The sequence below is a fragment of the Lonchura striata genome, chromosome 3 (assembly GCF_046129695.1).
Source record: "Lonchura striata isolate bLonStr1 chromosome 3, bLonStr1.mat, whole genome shotgun sequence".
NCBI lineage: Eukaryota > Metazoa > Chordata > Aves > Passeriformes > Estrildidae > Lonchura > Lonchura striata.
In genome coordinates, this window is record NC_134605.1 from 89219091 (window position 1) to 89243270 (window position 24180).

The following is a 24180-nucleotide window of genomic DNA, read 5'->3' on the forward strand; positions in this document are numbered from 1 at the left end:
TTATTCCTGCCTCTATGATCCAAGCCACATTACCCCACTGTGAAAGGCACTGTTTCAAAAGTCTGATGCTCATTTCTTCTCTATGTACAATAGATACTGATAATGCCTACCAGAAAAGTACAGGCAGAGTATGGAACAAATTCCTAAAAAGCAGCATTTTGGAACTGTCTCTACATAAAATAAGTCTTCTCTGCAGAGCATTTTAAGCATAACATAAAAAGCATGATGAAACATAAAACCACTATTGCAAAAATGTGCTTATACAGTTAGATAGGTAGTAATTTATTTAACTGATAAAGCACTATATGGTCTCAAGCTGCGCAAGGGGAGGTTCAGATTTTCACTGAAAAGGTTGTTAAACATTGGAACAGGCTGCCCAGAGAAGCACTGGAGTCACCATCCCTGGAGCTGTTCAAAAATCATGTGGAAATGGCACTTGAGGACATGGCTTAATGATGGTGGTGGTGCTGGGCTGATGGCTAGATTTGATGATCTAGGTATTTTCCAACCTTAAAATCTATGATTCTACATTAGGAACATGATTCCCTGTGGCATCCCAGATTCCCATTCCTCACCTGCACATCCCCTACCCTGCTGAAGCCCAAAGTCTACTGAATAAAGGCACTGCTCTTTGTCAGCTCAACAGGGTCTGTGAAAACAGCACCCATTCAACTCCATTGTAAAGACAGCTCGAGATTTGGCCTACTTGAAGAGAGATGAAGGAGTTACGTATTACTCTCAAAGAGAAACTGTAAGTGCAGGTTTTTTACTCCTCAGTCCCTAACCAGCTCCCTTCCCCTCCACAACAGACTATCGTCCTATTCGGGCTAATTTTTAAGAGTCACTTCTTGACCACCGGCTCCACTCAACCCAGGTTTATCATTCTTTATAGGGGACACAGAAGTTTCATGGAGAGAATATAAAAAGGTCATCTGCAATTAGTACTTAACATCAATAGCAGATACTATCTGCCACCCTTCTCTGGGTACAGGACACAAGAAGGCAAGTGTGCCCTAACTTACATGAACACAGAGAGCAAAGTCTGCTGCTTCTCTTCTGGTACTGCAACGTGGATGAAGAAAGAAACATCCAATCCTCTTAAGATAATTGTAAATTTTGCAATGCACTGGAGGCTTCCAGTTGCTGTATCCTCCTATACAGTGAAGAGGAATAATATTAATAATAATAAAAACCAAACATAAAAACCAAACAAATATGGGCAGAAATGCCTCTATGAATTAAGAACGCAAGAAGGCAAAAAGCAAATATAAAATTATCTTTAAAGACAAAACTTATTCTGACCAATGTGAAAGCTAAGAAAAACACATAACCCAAATCCCCCCAGCTTTCTTGTTTTTGAGACAGAAGGCAAAAAAAAGGAGCTAGCCTGATGCATATTTTGTACAATTTTTTTTTCCTCAAATCCTGAAAATCTTATATTCTAGATAACATGTGCTTTTAGATACAAGGATGTGTTTTTTGAAGCACAGTTATGGTTTAATGTGCAGAATCAGAAGAATTCTGAAACAGTACAAGTAACAGAAATGCTTCTCTTAGAGAAACCTGTACTACAGGAGTTGCACAGTCAACATGCACTATAACTGCCTGACACATCCCATGTCAGAACTCATTAAAAAGAGGATCCAAATTCTGGATCAACAGCTGAGAGAAATGATAGAGTTCTGAAAAACCCATGGATGAACTCAAGGATAAGCAAAATGAGGCTACAACTGGGACAAAAGTACAGCAACTTTTAAAATATAAGCATGTAGTTACAGGCTGAGAAAATAGGTAAATAATAAAGATGAGCTGAGTACAGAGAAAACCAGTACCAGACTGGAGCAAGGGAAAGGAAAGAAGCAGGAAGTCTCTCAAAAAGAGAGGAAACACCAGAGGAGTTTGCACCATAAAAATACATATGGCACCATAAAAAGGCAAACAAATGGAAGAACAATTTGATCAGAGTGACTACAAATTGTTTAACATTCCAATGGTCAACAAATAATGGGTCTGCAAGAGGAAGGAAAAAAATGTTGCTTTATCTGCTAGATGATAAGAGTAGCTGGAAGATTTTGAAAGAAAGGGATTTTGAACAGAAAATGAAAGCAGTCATTGATGGTACGTCATGTAAGGTCATGGAAAACCAATGTTCAAGTAACCAGGCTGCAGAGATGGCTTATGCCAACCTCTCCACCTGCAGTCTGACAAAGAAAAGCACTCCTCAGTAGATATCTCCTGTTTCGCCCCTGCCTTTTCAGCCTAAGATGATGATATCAAAAATGATCGCAAAGATATATTAAGAGTCTATACAGAAATGATTTAGTAGAACTTGTACATAAGAAAAAATGCTATTTGCAAGTTGCTCTTTCAGCCCTCAGTCCATTTGGGAAACTCTTGTAATCACCACCCCTTTTTTTGGCTGCATAAATGTACAACATAAGCATTTTTGTCCAGGGAGCTGAAAACAATGACAGACCTGTATTTATTTTGTTTGTTAGCCCACAAATGGATGAAAGACAACTTAGTATCTGAAGACAGAAACCATACAGAGTCCAGACAATACAATGGAAGAACATGAAGCAGAGCTATGGCTATACCAGAAACAGGAATAATAGATAAAATGCAGATATATAGCATAAAAAATAACAATTAAAATTCAGAAATGTTGATTGGGAAATGCAGAAAAAATGTTGCTATATTTTCACAGCTTAAACAAACAAGAACAGCATGCCTCAAGTAACTATACAAATCATTATTATGAGAGGGTACCTACAACAATAGATCCAGATGTGCCTGAGAGCCTTAGTGTTCCCAGGCTCAAAACAAATATATTTGACACTAAAACTGGTAAATTCTTCTTTAATATGAATATGGCCCATTTTATTCACAAGTAACTCTCTAGCATGTTTTTTTAAGTTCAGGTGCTTCAAGGGCCATTCCCATGAGGCAGCCTGCATGCAGCAAACCCATTAGGAAATAAGGAATTGAGTGGTGCTGATATGGGCTGTGCTGTGCCATCAGGCACCTGGTGTTTGGAACATCTCTGGGCACAAAACTCCTAACAAGCAGATACCAGATTACAGGTTCAGGAACACAGATGACTGAATCTCTACTGCTTTACATTAACAGCTACACTTGCTCTGCCTTCATCAGCTAACTGGAAAATCTGTTTCTAAGAGGAAAAAAAAAAGTGACCCAGGCATCAGCAGGCTTTTCTGAAATACCAGAGCAGCATGAAAACTGTCAGCTTTCAGAATAGCCCTGGTTATCTTTTATGGGAAGAGATAATAAAAAACACTTAGCAAGGAAGTGCAGTACAATAGTGTTTACCAAGTGTAAAACATACCTGACCTACAAATCTGGTAAGATGATGCCTGTGTTTCAGGCCATTAATATTTTGAAACTATCCTGTATCTATGTTTTACTGAATAAATCAATGTACCACACAGACAAAATAATTGTAAAGGTAGATACAGAGCAAACCTGTAGAAAAAGCATGAGGTGGACAAGCAGTCAGATAAGCAAAAGCATCAAGTTATTAAAGGAATGCTACTGGCAGACTTTGCAAAATGGTATGATCTTTAAGGTCCCTTTCAACCCAAACCATTCTATCATTCTATGAAACCCATGACAATGTGAGTTCCATCAATCATTGGCATCTTTAAGATGGGACATACACCAAATGTTGTACAGGATGACCAGGACCACTCTCTACAGAACAAGCCAGAGACAGAACAAAATTACAAGTCTAAGAGTGCAAAATCATGACTTCTGGAACTAAAAATCCAAAGCAAAATAAAAAGTCCCAGCCTTATGAGAAAGACTTAGGAGTTAGTATAATCTCTGAGTATTATGGCTGTTCTGATAACTATGAAAGTATGATACAGCTTAAGTAAGTTCATAAGGGAAGACAGACTCCTAAACAGCTCTGCAATTCTGGAACTATTCTACAATGACTAGTAAGAGCAGTGGAGGTTTATATGGAGTTTGAAAAGTTCAAGAAGCAACTTTAGAAGCCTAGTGCCTACTTGCTCCTGCTCTTCATTCTCTCAGATTCAAGGAATCTCTCTCTGCTCAAGTACATGTGTAGACTTGTTCATCTTATCTTTTAATTTACGTCAAACATTTTTTACCTTGAAAACCCCAGATAAAGGTCCCTTGGTTCAGGTTAGCAGGCAGGTGTGCGAAAAGGCTTCCCCAGTTGTCCAGATCCATCAACACAATGTGAGTCATAGTACTTAGATAGTCAAGATCAGGAAGTTCACCATCTTCAATGGGATAAAAAGGACACATTTAAAATTCCTGTGACTTTCTGGTCAACCTACTTGCTTTTGAAAATTCTTGTAGTCACATATGTAAGGAAAAGTCACAAAAAGAAAAGCTAGAAAACATTATTCTATTTGGTGACTGCATAGATTTTTAAAATCAACTGAATTAGCACTTAATATTTCACAAATTAAGAGAGAAAAGTGGAATCTGGTTTTATGTTGGTATAGACCTGGATAGTTTTGTGGTAAGCACAGAGAGCTGTCATCCTTCACCAAGACATTTTAATAACTCATTTAATATCCAGCTGTGTAGCCCTGACTATGGCAAGTCTGTGACATTCAATTACTTGCATGCATAAAAGCACATAAAATGTTTAGATATGCACTTTCTGCTGTACTTCTAATAAATTTCAACCTCTTAATCAAAACATTATGACACCACTAGTAACCAAGAAACACTTCCCGTTTCTGAACACAAGAAAACAATACATACTGGGAATATAAATTTTCAGCTGATAACTGCTTTTTGGCAGGCTAAGAAAGTTGAGATGATGGTGATATAACAGCATTGCCCACACAGAAAGCACTATCAAGGTTTATAAATATTTATATATATCAAAAATTCAAGTTTCTTTTGAATGTGTATGATAGATCACTTTTACACTTCTAGGCATTGGATCCTTCATTGGGGTATCCTTGATGGTCCTCTTCTTTTTAACACCAAATTATGCTCCTAACTAATTTGAAAATCAAATGTTTGGGTCTCAGGATTCTCACATCTGCCTTTTTGCTTGTTTTTGTTTCTCTAAGACTTCATACAAATGGCATATAACAATAAATCATGGAGTCTGAGTTTTAGAAATACAAGTACTGAGAATTCAGTATACTAAATTCTGAGCTCACTTATAGACTGGATATAACCAAATGGTATGTGACATGTACTGACAATAAAACAGAGTGTGTTAAGGACAGCAATACTTTTCTAATATTGAAAGAAATTTTCTACATACTTTCACTAAGTTGTTCAGACTGTTCTAAGTCCTCATTTTTAATTTTCTTTCCCTCTATTGGGCCCTGCAGAGAAGACTGTGGTCTGTCCTGAGTTTTGGATGGAGATGCTTTAAATTGTTGCCTATGAGGTTCTCTGACCACACACGCCCCACTTGCTGAAAAGTTGAATACTTTGTCCTCTGATTCTGATGCAAGACTTGACAGATCAGGTTTCTGCAAGAAGCAGTGTTTCATGTGATAGTGCTGATGCGCGCTTTGAAGATCGTCAAAGTTTTTGCTGCACGCAGCACATCTAACAACATACATCTCTCCCTTAGATTTGACTGACGTGTGACTCTTGAGATGACTGTTCATATCAGCAATATTCTGTGCTGTTGCAGAACACAAGCAGCATCGAAACCATAAGTTTCCTTTCTGCAGCATGGCTTTCTGACAATTCTCATGATCGTTCCTCCTGTTTATTTTGGAGACGTAAGTTGTCCGGCAACCACAGGTTAAGCGGTCTCCTTGTTCCACTGGGAGGAAGTCCTCATCTTTTTTTATTGATGGTTCCATCTGCTCAGGCACAAATGTATAGTCCATGCTATGAAGCGCCTTGTAATGGGTTAGAAATTCTTCCTCTGTGTTGAAGAAGAGATTACCACAAAGGCCACAGAAATATTTAGTCTGCATCTCCTGATTATGATGCTCTTGGAAGTGCCGCTGTAGTGTTCCTACTTTCCGAAAATGATTTCTACATATGCCACATGAGTACCTGTGAAATGCATGGCTTTCTAAGGACATGCAATGTTGCTGAACACTCTCTTCAGACTCAAACATCTCCTCACAAATGCGGCACTGCCATTTTCCCACAACAGGACCACTTCCAGGGGACAGTTCCACAGGGCCAGAAATGCAGTCTTTATCTCCACCTGCAGAAATGCTCACTGCATCAGAAGCAGATGGCATAGGTTCATCTTCTACAGCTTCTTGCTCATAGTAGTAACTATGTCCACCATGAAATTCAGTTATGTGTCCCATAATATTCTCTTCTCTAAGATCTACAGAGCATGCTCTGCACCAGAGAAGAAAATTAGTCAAGTGTGCTCCTCCATGGAATCGACTCATATGCAGACGGATAATGCTTGAATTTTCAGCCAGCTTTCCACACACAGCACACTTGTGACAGATCCTATTTGCTGATAAAATGTGCTTTTCTACTGACTCTTCTGTAAAAAACTTTTGGAGGCATTCACAAAACCATGCTTTTACTTTGCAAGCACTACCTTGACTTTGGTTTGCAACTTTATCTTCATTTTTATCTTTTAAATTACTCTTCCGTTTTGAAGGACTGGACCCCATTTCACTGGAGGACTCATCTGGACTCAAATGTCTTTTAAGCAGTGGTCTTGACCGTTCCACAATGTAGCCCAAATGAGACTGATTTTTGTGTTTTCCATTGACATGGCAGAACATCAAGATTGACTCCTCCAGTGTAGTAAAAACTCTAATGTTATGTTGAGTGGTTTGTTTGTGTTGGGTCATCTGATTCTTATCAGCAAACAGTTCATCACAGTTCTCACAGTAACCTTTCATTTTAAATATCTCTGCAACCTGGGAGATGCTTTTCTTTGACAGTGCCATGGGCCCAGAATTATGACAACGTGTTCTAGAATGGATAAAAAACATTAAGAGGTTATATCACCACATTTGTAAACTTTCAGATGTACTCAATATATTATCAAGTAGCTACAGCAGTAATTGCATGGAAACAGTGTGCTCTGTGTCCTTTAACCCACCTACAAGCTTGACAACAAAACCATGCAATGTATATTTAATATCTGAAATTTGAAGAGAATTAGGTGCTAATTTCCAAAGCTAGCATGTAGATTGATGCTTATGTTTTTGACTGTACATTTTCAAAATCAAATGCTGCCAACTTAGAAACAGTGGACCAGCGAACAGCTTTTGTTGTTCTGTTACAGAAAATACAAAATATTGATCATTGACATTGATCATCTTTCTGCAGTGTGGGGTAAAGTTAAGGGGGCAGGCTTTTGATTGTTTATTCAGGAAGTCTACATTCAGATGGTCCTAGCTGCCCTGAAATCCACTAGTACCACTGAAAACATGTCTGCATACCTCTCATTGATCTATGGATGTTCACATTATAAAGACAACTGCCTTTCACAAACCTGAAATGAGCTGTTAATTCCATATGTGAGCGCAGTATCTTGAAGCAGGACATACACTTCACTTGGAAGGAGACCTCTTTGCACAGAGATATCAAGAGGTTCTTTGCGAAGGATGGAAAAGGTAGTGGATGGCCAGACTTCAATGCATCTGTAAAACAGAAAGGCAGAAAGTGCAACCACACGTTAGGGTTTCCTAATAGAATTTCAGCTCTCTGATGACATAAGTAATTGCTACTTGTCTGTCACAGGGTTTACAATGCAAGTTAACAAATGTCAGCTGAGCAACAGTAATTGTGTAGTACTGGAAGCTGTAACTAAATCCTAAATTTTTTAAACTTCTGTAACTATCTTATACCTGAATCTGTTTGCATGTTGCTTTTTCATACTTGGTGACTTGATTTTACTTCCCTTTTTCTCCTTGTACAATGCCAGGTCCATGTCTCTCTTAGGAAGGTTCATACCTTCTTCTCCTCCACCCATTACCAGCGGTCTACTTTGACTAGATAAAATTTTGTTTTAAGCCATAGAGTATTTTTTTCTGAAAGAGCACGCAATTTATTTAACAAGTTCCCACATACCCTGACTGACCATGTCTTTCTCTCTTTCCCATCCTTAATGTTAATTCTTAAATTTTTAGATGCAGGACTTTCTGTATTTCTGCATACATATTCCACTCCCAGTACCAGCAGAGTAAGAAAATGCTACTGGAAAGATAATGGAAAATTGTTTATGGGTTATATATTGCTCATGTTCTGCACCTTAGCAGGCAAATTTTCTTTGATTTTTCTGTTTTAGTAAGATGTGATGATCAGTATTATGCCTTTCAGCTAACTTTACTGGCAGATCTCAGGCCATGCTGATAATTATTAATCATGAAGCCTAACTAATGCAAAGTAAAACATGGACCACTCAGTTTTTTTTTGTTCTGAGGTAAGCACTCTCCATCTCTAAAGAAGAAAACATTAACTTGTGCTTTTAATCTTTTCAAGGCAAGAGCTCACCAGTAACCTTTTTTTAAAACCTATGACCTGAATTTCTTAAAAGCATCTGCAGTCACCAAATTCAGAATTAATAACCTATTTGAGAATAAAAGTACATTAGAATGACAATGCATAAGGGAAAGAATAACCATGCAGCTGACTGTCACTTCGCTACATGAAGGCATCAGTACTGACTCCAACTGCAGGGGATTCCTTCAAAGCCTGCCTTTTCTATACATTTCCTGCAGCCACTCTATGGGATGGCAGAAGTGAAGATACACTTATGAAAATGAGAAATAACTATAAGAATCCTTTTGGCCATGTAGGCTTGTCCAGAGAGTTACAATGTCTAAAATACGGCCACTTAGTAGTTTAGCTAACAGTGAAGTAAATGCTTTAATGCCTATTGCTTATGTCAAAAATAAAATCAGTACAGCTGTGTTGGGCATTAACCCTCTTTGTAACACCATAATCAGACAGATCTTTCCTTATTAAGCATGGTTTAGGATGTTACCAGCTCACAACATAACCAGTATTTCAGCCTTCAGAAGCCATGTAGTTTGTTCAAGCCATCAGACCAGCAGCAATGTTCCAGCTAAGCACTCTAAATTTGCAATTATATGGAGAAGACCATTCTAACAAGTATTTGCCATCAGAAATGCCAAGGACACTGACAGGAAAAATAGCCTCCAAGCACACTACAAACAGAGTAAGGGGAAGGAACTCAACAGCTACTCTGACTGGAATTGAAAAGAAATTTATGTTTTGCTCTGAGTCTCTTTCAACATGCTAAATGTAAAGTTATTCAGGAAAGTAGTTGCATGGAGGATGAGAAGCTTATATGAGAGACTCAACAACGTCTCATTACAGGAAGTGTGATAGAAGAATCATTTCTACACAAAAATATGAATTTCAAGGCATCACATTTAAGATCCCAAAAGAAAAATAAAAATCATTAATAACAAACTTTAAAACCTTAAGTTTTTTTACTCAGCAGAAAAGTATAAGTCACTTCCTATCTTAAGGCTGAATTATCAGAAAAAATTAAAAGCAGTACACTTAGTAACAACGTACCACTCAGTTCAGAAACCTGGAGGAAGTGTTTCTTTTGCGACATATGCTGCCAACACTCATCTCTTTTGGTGAAAAGGAGGAAGCACTTTGGGCATGCAAAACACTGAATATGCTGTGGAGGAATACCTTTTTTATGCCCATCATTTTCATTTAGCTGGAAGAGAAAATTATCTATTTAGGAAAAAAATTAAGTCAAGAAACCAGGCCCAGTTCTCATGTCCTCCCACTCCTCTCTCATTTCTGTGGTAATATTTTCACTTTTAGGTTTTAAGCTACCACATCTGTATTTACCTACAGCCTACCCATCTGCATTTCAGCTTGCAAGACACAAGGAACTGGCCAAAGTACCACTGTCAAACCAAGCTACTCATCCACCCTTACTACACCGCCAATTTCTCCATCCCCTTCTTGCACCACTGGGAGCAAGTACCTTCCCAGGGACTATGGGCTCCAGCAATTCTTACTATTTCCTTTACCCAGGCTCTCAGAAAAAGCTCCCTCTGTCAATAAAACAGCTGTTTTACCTCTTGTCAGCTCTCCTCTAATCTTGCTAACCTCTAACTCCCCAAAATGCTGCTCTTCAGAGTAGCCCAAAAGGTCTGTCTTCTGTAGAAGTCAACTCCTTCCACCTGCTTTGCCTTCGACATCAGCCTCAGACAGGGCAAAAATCCTTTAGTTCTGCTTCTAATATTTTTGCTTGCTTCTTTCTGTATCACTCCAAGAATCTTCATTATACACTTAGAGCTTTGATTAGGATTATTTCCCCATGCTTTACACATCAAAGTAATCCCATCTTCTCACTATCTGCAGGAGACACTCACTGCCTTTCCCCCACCTTGGCTGCTACTCCTGATAATGTCCCTGAACACATGAGAAGCACACAACTTTGTAGCAATGGAGAAAGTGCAGTGACACACTACAGTGCAGTCTTTCAACTGCACTGATAATTAGTCAGGTATGACTAATTATCAAGTTATTACTACAAGCAAAATTTAGCCTGACTTTTAGAAAGTCTAACACTTTCCCAGATTTAATGCAGCTTCTGAAGACATGGCGAGAATATTTGTTGTCAAAACATCCAATTTTGAAAATGCTATCCACTATCCAATTCTACATCAGACTGCTTAAATAAAACCCCCCATCTTTTGGCAGCTTCTCTTCGCTGTCAAGTTATTTCACCCTGACTTCCTACCTTTACCTTTCACAGTTTTGGAAATGCAAAAAAAAAGGAACATCTATCAACACAACACCAATAGATAGACAAGAGTTCAATACAGAACTATGGTCCTCTTGAAAGAATACCAAAAAGTACAACCTAATGGTCGCATCTAAAGGGAATACTGTCAGGCTACACTAGGTGTTTGAAACACAGCAGAATCAGAGAAAACAGTCTTAAAGAGTAAAAGAGAGAAGAGAGAAAGAGGGCTAAAGAAAAAAACAAAACAAAAAATCCCACGAAAAATCAATGCATAATTTTAAGTCTTAAACCCTCTACTACATTTTGTCAGGAGAGTTATTTATCCTTATGCTCTTGCCTTAGATAAAAGATGATCACTGTACTGCTGAGAGGTTGAAAATCTTTCACAGCATATCACACAGGCAAAAGCACTATGTGGGGGTCCATGTAATGTGACTGTTGGGTCACAAGGAGAATGATCAAACCTGGAGAAGAAGAAATAATTAGCAAACTAGTCCCCTCTAAATAGTCAAACAGCTTATTTTTTAATGTCCATTGAAGCTATCAGACCCCCTATCTAACCAATCTAAACTATAAACTAAGCTAAAAATCACCTATCTAACCAATCTAAACTATTAAAATTCCTTACTTCTCCTATCATGAAATGCATCAGTTGAAGTGTCCTGTACAGAGATGATTCTCCCTGCAGCTTACATGTTAAAACAGCCACTCTGGAGAGGAATCATACTGCTTTTAAGAGAGCTAACAAAGCCTTAATTTCCTACATAGACATTTTAATAATTTATTTATTTTTATCTTCCGTTGGGATAGAGTTCATTTTTTGTAGCAGCTTGCATGTTTGCTGTGTTTTGGATTTATGAACAACAGTGTTAATGGCACAGGGAATTTTTAGTTATTGCTGAGCAGTGCTTGCAGAGTGTCAAGGTCTATATTTTTCAGATTGTCCCACCAGGAAGATGTTGGGAGACACAGCTGAGACAACTGACCTCAAACAGCCAAATGGACATCCCACAGCATAAGACATGCTCAGCAAAGAAAGTTGGGTGGAGGAGGAAGGAGATAGTTGGCAAGATAAATGCCACCACTCCAAGTAACTATCACACGTGATACAGCCTCTGCCTGTCAATTCCTTAATTTGCTTCGCATGTGTGTGCAGTTTTTGCTTTACTGATTAAATGGTTTTTACCTCAGCCCAGAGTTTTCTCACCTTTACCCTACATCCCACCAGGGTGAGTGAGTGAGCAGCTGTGTGGGGCTCAGCTGCCTATGGGGGTTAACCCATGACACTCTCCTCAACATCTCACCATCCTGCCTACGGACACCTTCAGTATAAAAAGGCAGTATCTGCTGGAACTGAACACAGACACACTGAGTACTGACTAGCAAGATCAGCTACGAACACACAGCCTGTAGCTTTTGTTCCTCTTTACCTGCGTTAGGGGCTTTTCTTTTTATCTTACCATCAATGTGTGTAAGTTGGCCATTTGGTTTATTTCAAGTTTGGATGAAGATACAAATAATCTGGAGTACCGAAATCTGACTTCTCAAAAAAACTCAGATATTAAAAAATTCTCAACAAGAGGAAGACATCAGTTCTGAATGAAAAAAACAAACCACACACACCAAGTAAAAAACTAAACCAAATCATCCAAAAAAAACCCCATGAAGCTAGTCTATACAAATTGTAACATATTAACTGGCTCTCAAAATGAAGCTTTGTCAGTACAGGCAGTTTGAGGCAGACTTGATGCTGATGTCCTACGTTAGAGCACATGCTTTCATTATTATTCCTTGCACTGAATTCTTGCAATGTATCTCCTTACCTTTGAAGGTGACCTAGAAGAAGATGTACATTATCAAACTGTCTGTTGCAATGCATCACAGGACAACATTTGGGACTGCTGTTGACTTGAGTCTGACCTGTCCTTTTAAAAACAGCCCTTCTTCCACCGTTAACAGAGCCTGGTTTCAGACCTGCGTTCCAAAACAAAGTACTTAACCAGAAGCTCAATTAGAGGCTTAAGAAAACAAGCCCTAAAACATTCCAGAATCAAACTGTAGTGATTCTTAAAAGCAAACTAACAATCTACTCACTATCCCTCAATCCTACTACAGTAAGTCTGCTCTTTCACTGTCTCTTCAATTCCCAGTAGTGCAACTTTTCAAAGAGTTTGACACCCTTCCTCCAGATCCTCCAGACAGTATTTTAAATTCATTAAACATTGTGAAGTTACACTTACTTACACTTTCCTAAGCAGCAGCTCAACAGTAATATTTTTTCTTCCTAGCAATTTGGCTTATAAAAAATTTAGACTTTGTATCTTGACTTTTCTAAGTAGCAAAGCTTTACAAGTATAGCCTTCTTGGAAATAAACATTTAGAAACTTTCAAACCATATGCTCTAGCAAAATTAATATTGTAGGACTTGGTTATGCACAAGGCACCTGCAAGCTCAATAAAACTTTCACACGTTCTACTCTGTAATGCAGGACTTAGAAACCATCACTCAAACTTAGCTTTCTACTCTTACCTGGCATTTTTAACCACTGGTCCACACATAACCTTGCAGCTTCTGTATCACTGTGTCCCCGAATAAATTCTAGTTCTTGCAACCCGTGAGCATATTGGTAATCAACTTTCTCCTAAGGGAAAAAACATACCAGACAGTGTTGTGATCAAATTGAAAGAATAAAAGAAAAAGAGAAAAAAGTATGTATCTCAAAATTTACATATGGGTTCCTAAAAAACACATCCATAAAAACCTAAGTGAGGGGAAAAATATTCTTACAACTCAACTTTTATTTAACGCAATAAAGATGGAATGTAATAGAAAAAAAAAGAAAATAAAACTTTGAAGACTAAACTTAAGTCTGCAGATTCCATTACCTGATGAAGAATGAAGAGCCAAGCAGAAGGAAAATATTCATATTTAACAAAAGGATCTTTTAGCCTTCATTCTCAAGCTGCTTTAAAAGCTACACAGTTATCTCTGACTAGACTTTACAGTTGAAGAACTGTATATGAAGACACAGATTGCCAAATTCAAAGTGGAAGAGACAGAAGGGGGATGTAGGCCTCCAGACTTCAAGGCTACCTTGGACTCTATCTATCTAGCCTTTTACTCTCTTGTACTACAGCTGCATAGTTTACCACAGACTGCAACAAGCTGTAACTGTAGTAGAATTATGTTATTTTAAAAGCCTTTAACAATGTTGAGAAAATTGGGCTGGGAAGTCAGCACATTTTGCCAACTCTGGATTTACATTTATCCCTGTTCTATTCCATCAAGTTGTTGTAACTCTATTCCTTCAAGATGTCCAGCTCCCACTGAGAGCAGTCCTACTGACTGGATCTCCCAGTCTATAATAAAAGTAAAAAGTATATTCTTTTCAAACGGCTGCAAAGTGCAACTAACAGGATTCAACTTTAAAATTATGCCTTAAACACTGAAAATTTTTTACCATTATGAAATACTACCTGATACAGATTTAATGCAGCAAAGTGTTTCCCAAAAATCTCAGACAAAAGCAGATAAATAGCAAGGCTTGCTGCATGGTGGTTTGTGATAACTGTTATTTTTCAATTAATTGCAATATTAGAATATCAGAATAATAGATACTAAGATTCATTTGCTATATCTACAAACAAGAGAAGAAGTTTTTGCCATTGGTTTTCTTTCATTTAATTTTCCCCCTTAGAAACTGCAATAAGACTAGAAAATTGATCAGTTAAAAGCCACTGAAAAGACAAAGTCCATGTAGTGCTTCACACGAGGCACCAGGAGTAGAAGTCTAGTTGCTACTTCCAGGTATGCCTCACCAATTTTTTTATTTAATTAGTAGTGAAAACAAAGATATTTGTGACTACAAGGCCTTTATTATGCAATTCTTCCAAAATAAAACACATCCAATACCTTAAAGGCTTTGTTTTTCTCTTCTTTTTGCTGTTTCTCTACTTCAACATGGCGTGCCAGACGATCCAGGGTTGATGCAACTCGTTCCTTCTGATAGTCAACATGATCCTTACGCTTAGTATTTCTCTGAAATTGGAAGGTTAAAGTCTTATTTGGTGATTGTTATGTAACAGACACTAAAACAGTGAAAAGTGGTGCCCAAGCATCATGACATAATTCAGTAAATATACTCTTAACCTAAGTTCCATGAGCTATCTTGTACCTTTCTCTTATTTTTTACCAGCATCTGTAGCTTCTGTTAAAAAAACAAAAACAACCCTCCCCTCCACATAGTCAAGGCAATTCAACATAAACATTAGCCTCACCATGCAGTAGGGGAACATGCATGATTGTGCTGTGTCCTAAAAGTCTCCAAACAAATGAAAACTTAAGTTCTTCCAAGTAAACAAAATCCCTCCTGACTTCAAAGCCAACATGCAGCCCATCTAAAAAATCTGAAAACGGTTACAATTCTTGCCTAATGCTGCCCACTGTCTTCAAAAAGGCAGATAATGAGCTTTTTCTAGCCTTAGGGATAGGCCATATACTGTAGTTTCCTCTTTTTACAGTCAGCTCTAGTAATGATCCCTGTAATGACAGCCTGTGCGTGTACAGAAGATCACCTTTCCTTAAGAATCAGGTTTATTACAAACATCCTCTGCTGCAACACACAAAAAGCAAAAGTCAAAATACAGTCACTGCTGCCAAAATCAACTCTAGTAGGGTCTCTCATTGTCCCTTTCAAGACAGAATCAGCTTGGGGGATAGATAAACTGATAAGCCTGCTTCTGACTTGTACATTCTTAGAATGGATTAGGAAGTATTAGGCTGAGCTAAACCCAGACTGTCACTGGAATAAGGTCATTCAATCCACAAATTGTTCCTAAAAAGTTATTTTAGAAAGAAAAGGCCTTGTAGTAGACCAGGTATATTTTCAGGATAGAAACCGCAACTTCCAAGGCTGCATGTAAAGTGACATTTTATTTCCACACACTTGTTCAGATGACTGAAAGACAAATACAAGTACCAAGTCATTTCAAGGCAGAAAAAATGGCTGTGGAAAAAGTTAAGTATTTTTGCTTTTCACTCAACAGCAAGTAGAAAAATCAAAATATTTCAATACTGGTTATTTAGCACTTGTTAAAAATACATCGAACGAGGCTTTTGTGAAGAGTAACATGATAGGAAAAAATACAGAAGACCAATTATTTTATTCAGCCAAGATGTTCTAAAATACATTACAACATTACTCACATGAAAATAAGAACTACTGTTAGGTTCTTCATCCTCACTGCTGACAAGATCAATGCATTCAAGGACAGGCCTTAAAGGTCCTTCCTGGAAAAAAAAGTGTCAAAAACGCTCACACAAAAGCATTAAATTGTCTTCCTTAGAGATAAAATGTACCATCTCTTCCATATATTGGCATATATCTCTTCAAGATATCAACAACCAACTATGTAGGGCAAGCTAGGAAGACCTATTGCCTCATGATGAGTAGCAGAGAGAAAAGCAGCATGGAGTCTTCTCTGCTGCTCTTAATGAATCTCATTATTTACATTCTTCCACCTTTCAAGGCAGTAAAGCTGTTCAGCTGGCCAGGCATGAACAGTCCTTTGTCTCACTGGGGAGAAGAGGGATGAAATCTTGCACAGATGACAAAAGCTTCTATGAACCAAGCTGCCAGCCTCCAATTACCCACAAAGAGTAACTCTTTATGGTTAAATAAAGATATCATGATTTTCTAAATGAAATAGAAAAAAAAAAATCCAGATGCAAAAAAATGCAGATTTGCTTCTGTAGAAACTAACAGTCTCTGCAATGCTTTTAAGAAATTAAACCTTCCTTAAACAGGTGTTAGCAAGTAAGAGTTCAAAGACACACTCTGACCATCTGACTGTCTAATCAGTTCAATAATGTGTTTTGAAATGTTCAGCTCTGATCCTAACAGCTTCATCAAGGGGAGAGATTTTTCTTATTTGTGTTCACTTACTCTCAGGGCTCAACAACTAATGAAAACACAAAAAACTGACAGCTAAAATGCAGAGTAACTTGCTTTCAAACCTAGAAGATCAAGTGATCAAAACAATAAATTTAACACAAGTAGGATCACACTTGTTTAAATGTTTTCTGTGCACATGAAATAGTCTTTTTCCTTTCAAAATCTGTGCCTTTTTCTATGCAGTTTTTGTGTACTGTTTACCTCCACACAAGACAAGCCCCAAACTGAAAGTTATGAGAGTTTTAATTACTTTATTTTCCAGATTCTTTAAAGAGTAATGTAAAGATAGTACCAACCCTGAGAATTTCTCACTATAAGAGAGCTAAGAAGCTGAGGATCAAAGAGATTCATCCTACCTGTTGTAAATTCCCTGCTGGATGAGTGGGGGAGTAAATCTTGACAACAGTCTGCAATTTCAAAAACACAGTATGGACAAGTTCTCCTTGAAAAGCTGAAAGCTGGGGCCTCCCTAACTGACTATAGTGGCATACTTGGCACCCAGAAAGACATAAAAGTATTTGTATGTACCAGCACTAAGATATGCTTAACTCTTCACATCTGATCAGCAGATCTTTCACACTTGAAGAAAAAAACCCCAGCAAATAACAAACAAAAAAACCCCAACCCCCTCCCCCAAAAAAGCAACCAACCAAAAAAACAACCAACCTAAAAAAAAAATCTCCCAAACGCCCAACATGATCCACTTCTACATTACTTCCCTAAACAATCCTCAAAAGTCATTCCTCTCACAAACCAACAGCCATGCCACTGAGCAACAAACAAACAACAGTTACTTCTGTGAGCAGAATTTCTAGGTTATTGATTCTCCAGACAGCTGTGGCATCTCTACTGTTATTCACAGCTTTGCCTGGATGCATCAACAGAACTGTAATATCACTATGCTATGCAAAATACTCAGTTTAACTGTTAATACAATCATATTTGTTTAACTGGTGACTGGTAAATGAATGAAAAGCTGGTGACTGAAGAGGAATGAAGCCTCATGGATATCCAAGGAGAGTTTTTTCTCAAGGAGTTCTGTAAAGCTCAGTTTTATCCCAAAGTTTTCTCTGAACCCCCTAAACAGTGGTTTCTCTTTCATGCCCTTCCTCATTTCACTCCATTTGTGGGTGATCTGGCCTAGCTAACAGACATTTTGTCCACTGACACCAAGCAAGGTGTTTTGTTTGTTGTTTTAGCTTTATGTGCATTCAGACCAAATGCCCACTTTAAACAGCACAAATAAACTTCTGCATAATTATACACAAACTAGCATACAGAAAATATGTATCTAGCTTTCATGTATGTGACCACAAACTTATCTTTGACAAATAATTATGTGAGCATAATTGTGTATACACATGCAAAAATATTACTATCACAGAACAAGTTTACATTAAAGTAAATTTTTAAAAATTAACACAAGTTGTACTATTTGTACTCTAAATCTGTGTCCCAGCAGACTTCCAACTTGTAAAAGCTGGAAGTTAACTTTTAAAAGCTGGACTGCTAAGAACTGACCAACACTGTGAACCAACACACACTTAATAAATTTTGACTTTATAACCTAGCAAATACAGAAATTCAAGTCCCTGGCTGACTTTGGATGGGTGCAGAAATAAGAGTTGCTTCCTAACACCACTACCATTTTATCAGTTCCTGCTGTGCTGCAATTAAAAGCCAAAGAGACAAAAACTTCATTCTAAAAATCCAATATTTAACACCACAGAGGTAAAGGAAACAAAATCTTATATTGGTAGCTACCATGTTTTAGTGCATTACTTGATTTGGTATAGTAACTAATTCTCCTCTAAGTCCAATGCTTTTGGTGCCAACTATGGCAACTTGAATTATCTATTTGTTCACAGGGCATTACAATTGTGAATTTCTTCACTCTTGCCTTATCTGTCCCAAGTAAGCAAAATGGGGACAAGATCATCCTATGTTAAGAATACAGGAGTAACAGCTCACGCTGTAGATTAAATTGTATTTCTCTGGTCGTATGTAAAGCCTAAAATGTAGTAACTTTAAGTGGACAGAATATGTTTTGTGGAATATGTGGAAAATTATGGAAGAATAATTTTAAGTTTTTTTGAATGAGGGTAATTCAGACTACAAAAGCTGAAAATCTCTGGCAGCAGCAGATTGACAAGAACTCCTTATCTGATGGAGCAAAAGCACAGTCCTACAGTATGAATTCAAACACCCCAGTACAAGTGAATAACATAGGAAAAAATCACCCCAAAACCACAAAGAAAAACTGATCAAAGAAACAAAAAACCCACACCAGTCAGCTACATCTGGCTGTCAAGAGGAAAAGAGAAAAAGGAAGAAAAACACAGATTACATGGCCTAGCTGCTTGTTATCTATCAAAATGAGCACAGGCTGGGACACCCCAGAAGCTTCTCTAATTCAATTTATACAGTACCATCTTGTACACTGGGTTTTAAAGATATGTAGATAATCAGGAGGCAACCATCCATAATAATTATGAAAAGTGTAAGTTTCCAGTCATACACATTATTATACAGAAATGATGATCTAAAGCTTGCAAGCAGTCTAGAAATCCTTTTGCAAAGCCCAAAGTCACCTTCACTCAGAGGAGCAAATGAGATCTGAAGACATATTGCTGATGTTAGGTGATGGCCAGGGTCACACACCTTTCCCCTCATATTCATCAATTACAATAGTAAGCTACTCACCCCAGGATATAAATCCTACAAAAAATTAAGCAGAGTCATCTTCCTATATATAGCAGCCTCTCTTGGAAGCACTAGCCACTGGGACCACAAAGGATTCCTATTATCCAAAGGCAAAGCCAAAGGAAAAAAAAAAAAAGTAGCTAGAAGCGTTGATTTTAGTTTCTTTAAGTTCTCTTTCAGTTACTGCTCTTGGTGCTCCAGCAGCCCTTCAATCCTTACACTTTCTAAGCTTGTTCATTCATTGCCCAGTTTGAAGAAAATGAAGCTTATTCAGTCATGATCACAGAATGACAGAAGGGTTTGGAAGATCATCTTGTCCCAACCTCCCAACCCCCTTGCCATAGGCAGGGACATATTCCACTAGACCAGACTACTCAAAGCTCCCTCCAGCCCAGCCCTTGGACACTCCCAGGAATAGGGGGCACCCAGAACTTACCTGGGCAACCTGTTCCAGTATCTCACCACCCTCACAGAAAACAATTTCTTCCTAATATCTAATCTAAACATACTCTTAGTCTGAAGCCATTCCTCCCTGTCCTCTCACTATATGCTCTTGTTAGAAGCCCCTCTCCATCTTTTCTGTAGGCTCCCTCCAGGTGCTGGAAAGCTGCAATTAGGTCATCCTGAAGCCTTCTCTTTTCCAGACTGTACAATCCCAATTCTCTTTGTCCTTCCTCACAGGAGAGGTGTTCCACCCCTCTCATTATCTTGGTGTCCCTCCTCCACACTCATTCCAACAGATTGATCTCCTTCCTATGCTGAGGACCCCTGAGCTGGATGAGAACTGTAGGTGGGGTCTCACCAGAGACTGCAGCAGGATCACTGCAGCAGGATCCTCTCCCTCACCCTGCTAGCCACGCTGCTTTTGGCACAGCCCAGGACACACTCGAACTTCTGGGTTGCAGGCACACATTGCCAGCTCATCCACTAACAACCCAAAGACCTCCTCTGCAGATGCACATGAATACTTGTGTGTATATAATGAACTTTGAACTCAATCAATTTTGCCTAAATCAACCAAAATATTAAGACATCTCAGAAATAACAAACTGCTTATAACTTTTGCAAAAAAATCCCTATCCTTCATACCAGAGCTCCTAAATACCTCTGATTAAAGCTGAAGTTCAACATACAGACTTTTTCTGCAAACACCATACAAAATGGGGGGGAATCTAGTAATTCTTCAGCATATTGTTCAAAAATGAGACAAATCTACAAAAAAACCAGCCACTAAAAATACTGGCATCAGTGAATACCAGTAGCAATATGACTTGTTCCTTCAAGAAAAACATCTTTAGATGTGGCTCCTAGGGACATGGTTTTGTGCTGGGTTAATGGCTGGACTCAATGATTGTTGTATTGTGTTTTTATATTTCTGTAACAGCTCTGTAATGGTTTGTCCCTCCACTCCCCACTTTCTCCCTGTGTTTCCACCCCAAGTTTTCCTGCCGTTCTCTCAGTGCCAATCTCCCTGACAATGCTTAGTCACTTCCCCCTCCACTCCCTGGTACCTGATCCATCACTCTCAGCTCCCCAACCCATTCTTCCCAAATCTTCTACCGGAGCCTGGATTAAACCTGAAACTGTTTCCCCAGCCTTAAATCATGCCACTCATTATCTCCTCCAAATGCTGCCTCTCCTCCAAACAAGGCAGGAAGTGTGACTTTCTGCCTTAGCTGCTCCCTGACTCTCCTCGAGACACAGGGGAGTGACCCCTGCAGCTAACTGTGCCTCTGCCAGGCAGGTGAAGCCAGGGGGCTTCAGCTTTGCAGCGGCAGAAAATGATCTTAATGGTCTTTTCCAACCTAAACAATTCTATAATTCCATGTAATCCTGCCATCCAGCACCACTTCAATGATGCCAGATTGAGGCCAGAACACAGACAGCATGAAAAACATTCTGCTTCTCTTGGATATTCAACAGATACAAGTGTCTCGTGGTCACATAAAGCATGCCAGCATTAGACTGTGTTGTACAATAGACTGCCTCACAATTTGAGAGCATTGTTTAAGGCCTCTAACCTAGTATTTCCTTCCTCTTCTACATTGAGTACATTGATTTCAACATTGATTTGCAGAATGAGCAATGATTTATGACCACATTTTCTCTACAGAGCCAATGACATCATTTTACACCCTTCCAAGAAAGGGCATATAAACTCCTTTAAGATGGAGTTGTATCTGCCATAAACATTCACAAATGAAATTATCTGTATATTCAAGAGTAATGCTTTACATCAAAAGATAATCATCATCAACAGAGTCAATGAAGACCCCTCTCCTGTTTACTGGACTACTGAAAGTGTATTTTTTACAACAAGCAGTATATTTCCAGTACAAGGTCTACTTACTCCAATGAACTCAATCTCATCTTCACTTCCCGAAGCTGGTGATTTACTCTTGTGAAGGCTGTCAGAGTTATGAGATTCCATTATCTAAACAGAAACAAAATATACTATAGAATTTCACTTTTTAAGTTTAATTTAACTAAACAGTATTTTCCATTTTACGCCTTATTTGGCTTTGCAGTCTATCTGTATTCAACAAGTCTCTATCATTCACTCCCAATTACCAGTGACACCACAAGTGGTGATAAACAACTCTGACTGGAATCACACTACTCCATTTTTAATCTGTAAAACGTGGTTTTATCTACAAAGCATACCAATACCTACACTCCTCCAGCAGCCGTAGCTGCAGTGTAGCAGCCCAAGGACATGCCTGAACCTGAAACCCCAGCAAGAGCCGAGACCCGAGCTCCAGCCTAGCGGACCGCCGAGCCGAGGCCGGCCCGTAACAGCTGCGGGCGAGCTCGGGCGTTTTCAGCAGCTGCGGCTGCAGCGGGCCGCTCCAGGAGCGCGGCGCAGGGCCGAGCTTCCTGCTCCAAAGCAACGGCGGGGGCTGCGCTGCTGACTCACGCCCCCGCCCCGCAGGGCCCGCGGCACACGGCTCCGCGGGCTCCGCACGGTTCCTCACGGCTCCGCACGGCTCCGCGGGCGGCACACGGTTCCGCACGGCTCCGCGGGCTCCGCACGGCTCCGCGGGCGGCACACGGTTCCGCACGGCTCCGCGGGCTCCGCACGGCTCCGCGGGCGGCACACGGTTCCGCACGGCTCCGCGGGCGGCACACGGTTCCGCACGGCTCCGCACGCCGCGCTGCCCGAGCCGCGGCTCGCCGGGCCCCGCCGCGACCGCTGCAACCGCCGGCCCGCGGCCCGCCCCGGCCCCGCTCACCCGCCGGGCCCCGCGGGCAGCACAGGCCCGACCCGCCGCGTCCCCGCTTCCCCTGCGGCCCGGGGGCGGGGCCGGGCCGCGGCACGGCTCGCCGGGATCGGGAGGTGCCGCCGCCGCGCCCCGCGTTCCCCATGGCAGTGCCGGCGCTACCGCGGCAGCGCCATGGCGCGGCCTCCCGGGCCGGCGCGCCGGGCTCTTCCCTTCTTCTGGGCCCTCTCCTTCTTCCCTTCTCCCCTCGCCCGCCTCCAGATGCGCTGCATCGAGTTCCGGCCCGGCGCGGGAAAACCCGCTCTCCGCTTCCGGGGAGGAGGAAGGGCGGCTGCTGGGGCTGGCAGCCGAGGGGCGGGAAGGCGGCAGAGTCGCCTCTCCGGGTCGGGCCGGGCCGCAGTGCCGCTGCCGTGCTGTGCCTGCTCAGCCGGCCAGCCCCAGCCACCTCACACGGGGCTCGGTCCAGCCCGGGCATCTGCGAACGTCCTTTGCGAAAATCTTGCGGGAGGCGTTGTTGCCAAGGGCAATGGTGAAGTCCAGATACACAATGGTCGTTGCTCCACTCATCTACCAGGGAAGTCAATTTATCACACAAGTTTGTCAATCTGGTCAAGCCTGGTTTCCCCTTGGTAAAGCCATACTGACAGCACAATGATTTTCTTGTCACTGAGATACCTGGAGATAGTTTTTGGGAATGGCTGTTTCATTACTTTCCCAGGGATCAGGATGAGGCTGACTGGCTTGTGGTTCTTCCTGCTTTCCTCTTTCCTGCCCTTCTTGAAGATGGAGGTGATATTTTCTTTCCTCCAGCCTCAGGCATCAGTCCCAGACCCCATGACCCATGAAAGATAATTGAGAGTGATCTTGCCATGACATCTGTCAGCACCCTCAGCACCTGTTGCTGCATATCCTGTCAGGGCCCATAGATTTAGCATGCATATGCCCATCTTGCTAAGGTGTGTATATATTCCCTGTCTTGATCCTCTCCCACCAAATGTACATCTTCCTTGGTCCAGCCCTTCCCCCTGATTTTTGGAGCCTGAATCCCTGAAGGCCGGTCTTGGTAGTGAAGACTGAGGCATGTACTGTGTCACTATATCATCTGTCTCATTTATCAATGGGCCTACATTTTCCTTTGTCTTCCTTTTGTCACGTATGTTCTTCCAGAAGCCGTTCTTGATGTCTTTGACATCCCTAGCTAGGTCCAATTCTAGTCGTGCCTTATCTTTCCTAACTTCATCACTCTATGCTTGAGCAATGTTTCTGTATTTCTCTGAGATAAGCCATCCTTGCTTCCATGCTTTATATGCTTCCTGTTTGTGTTAGAGCTTGACCAGGAATTCCTTGTTCATCTACGTAGTGGCATTTTTGCCTAACTTCCTGTTCACAAGGATAAACTGTTCCTGTGCTTGGAGGAAGTTATCCATAAATATTAACCAGCTTTCTTGGGCCCCTCTTGCCTCCAGGGCTATATCTCATGGGATCTTCCAGGCAGATCTTTGAAGATACCAAAATTCACTCTCCAGAGTGATGAGCCTGTTTTTTATTCTTCACCCTCCCCTCAGGATCCGGAGCTCCACCATCTCATGTTCACTGT

The 24180-nt window shown here is 40.4% G+C and overlaps 1 protein-coding gene across 3 annotated transcripts in view; it reads right to left on the reverse strand.

The window, feature by feature from the left end:
- Nucleotides 1–22872, reverse strand: part of ZNF451 (zinc finger protein 451) — a 36212-nt gene extending 13340 nt beyond the window's left edge. Inside the window, exons 1-12 of one of the 3 annotated variants that reach the window (XM_031504424.2) lie at nt 22746–22872; nt 21713–21796; nt 15912–15995; nt 14619–14744; nt 13236–13347; nt 12529–12679; nt 11043–11169; nt 9508–9661; nt 7454–7601; nt 5279–6927; nt 4134–4268; nt 1023–1153 (exon numbers count right to left, since the gene is read on the reverse strand). In XM_031504424.2, coding sequence (XP_031360284.1) covers nt 1023–1153; nt 4134–4268; nt 5279–6927; nt 7454–7601; nt 9508–9661; nt 11043–11169; nt 12529–12679; nt 13236–13347; nt 14619–14744; nt 15912–15995; nt 21713–21793 — 2898 coding nt within the window. In that variant the 5' untranslated portion in view covers nt 21794–21796; nt 22746–22872. Of the gene's footprint in view, nt 1–1022; nt 1154–4133; nt 4269–5278; nt 6928–7453; nt 7602–9507; nt 9662–11042; nt 11170–12528; nt 12680–13235; nt 13348–14618; nt 14745–15911; nt 15996–21712; nt 21797–22036; nt 22208–22595; nt 22701–22745 lie in introns of those variants that run through there. The other 2 variants (XM_021551281.3, XM_021551282.3) reach the window with 2 other exon arrangements.
- Nucleotides 22873–24180: the final 1308 nt, after the last annotated feature.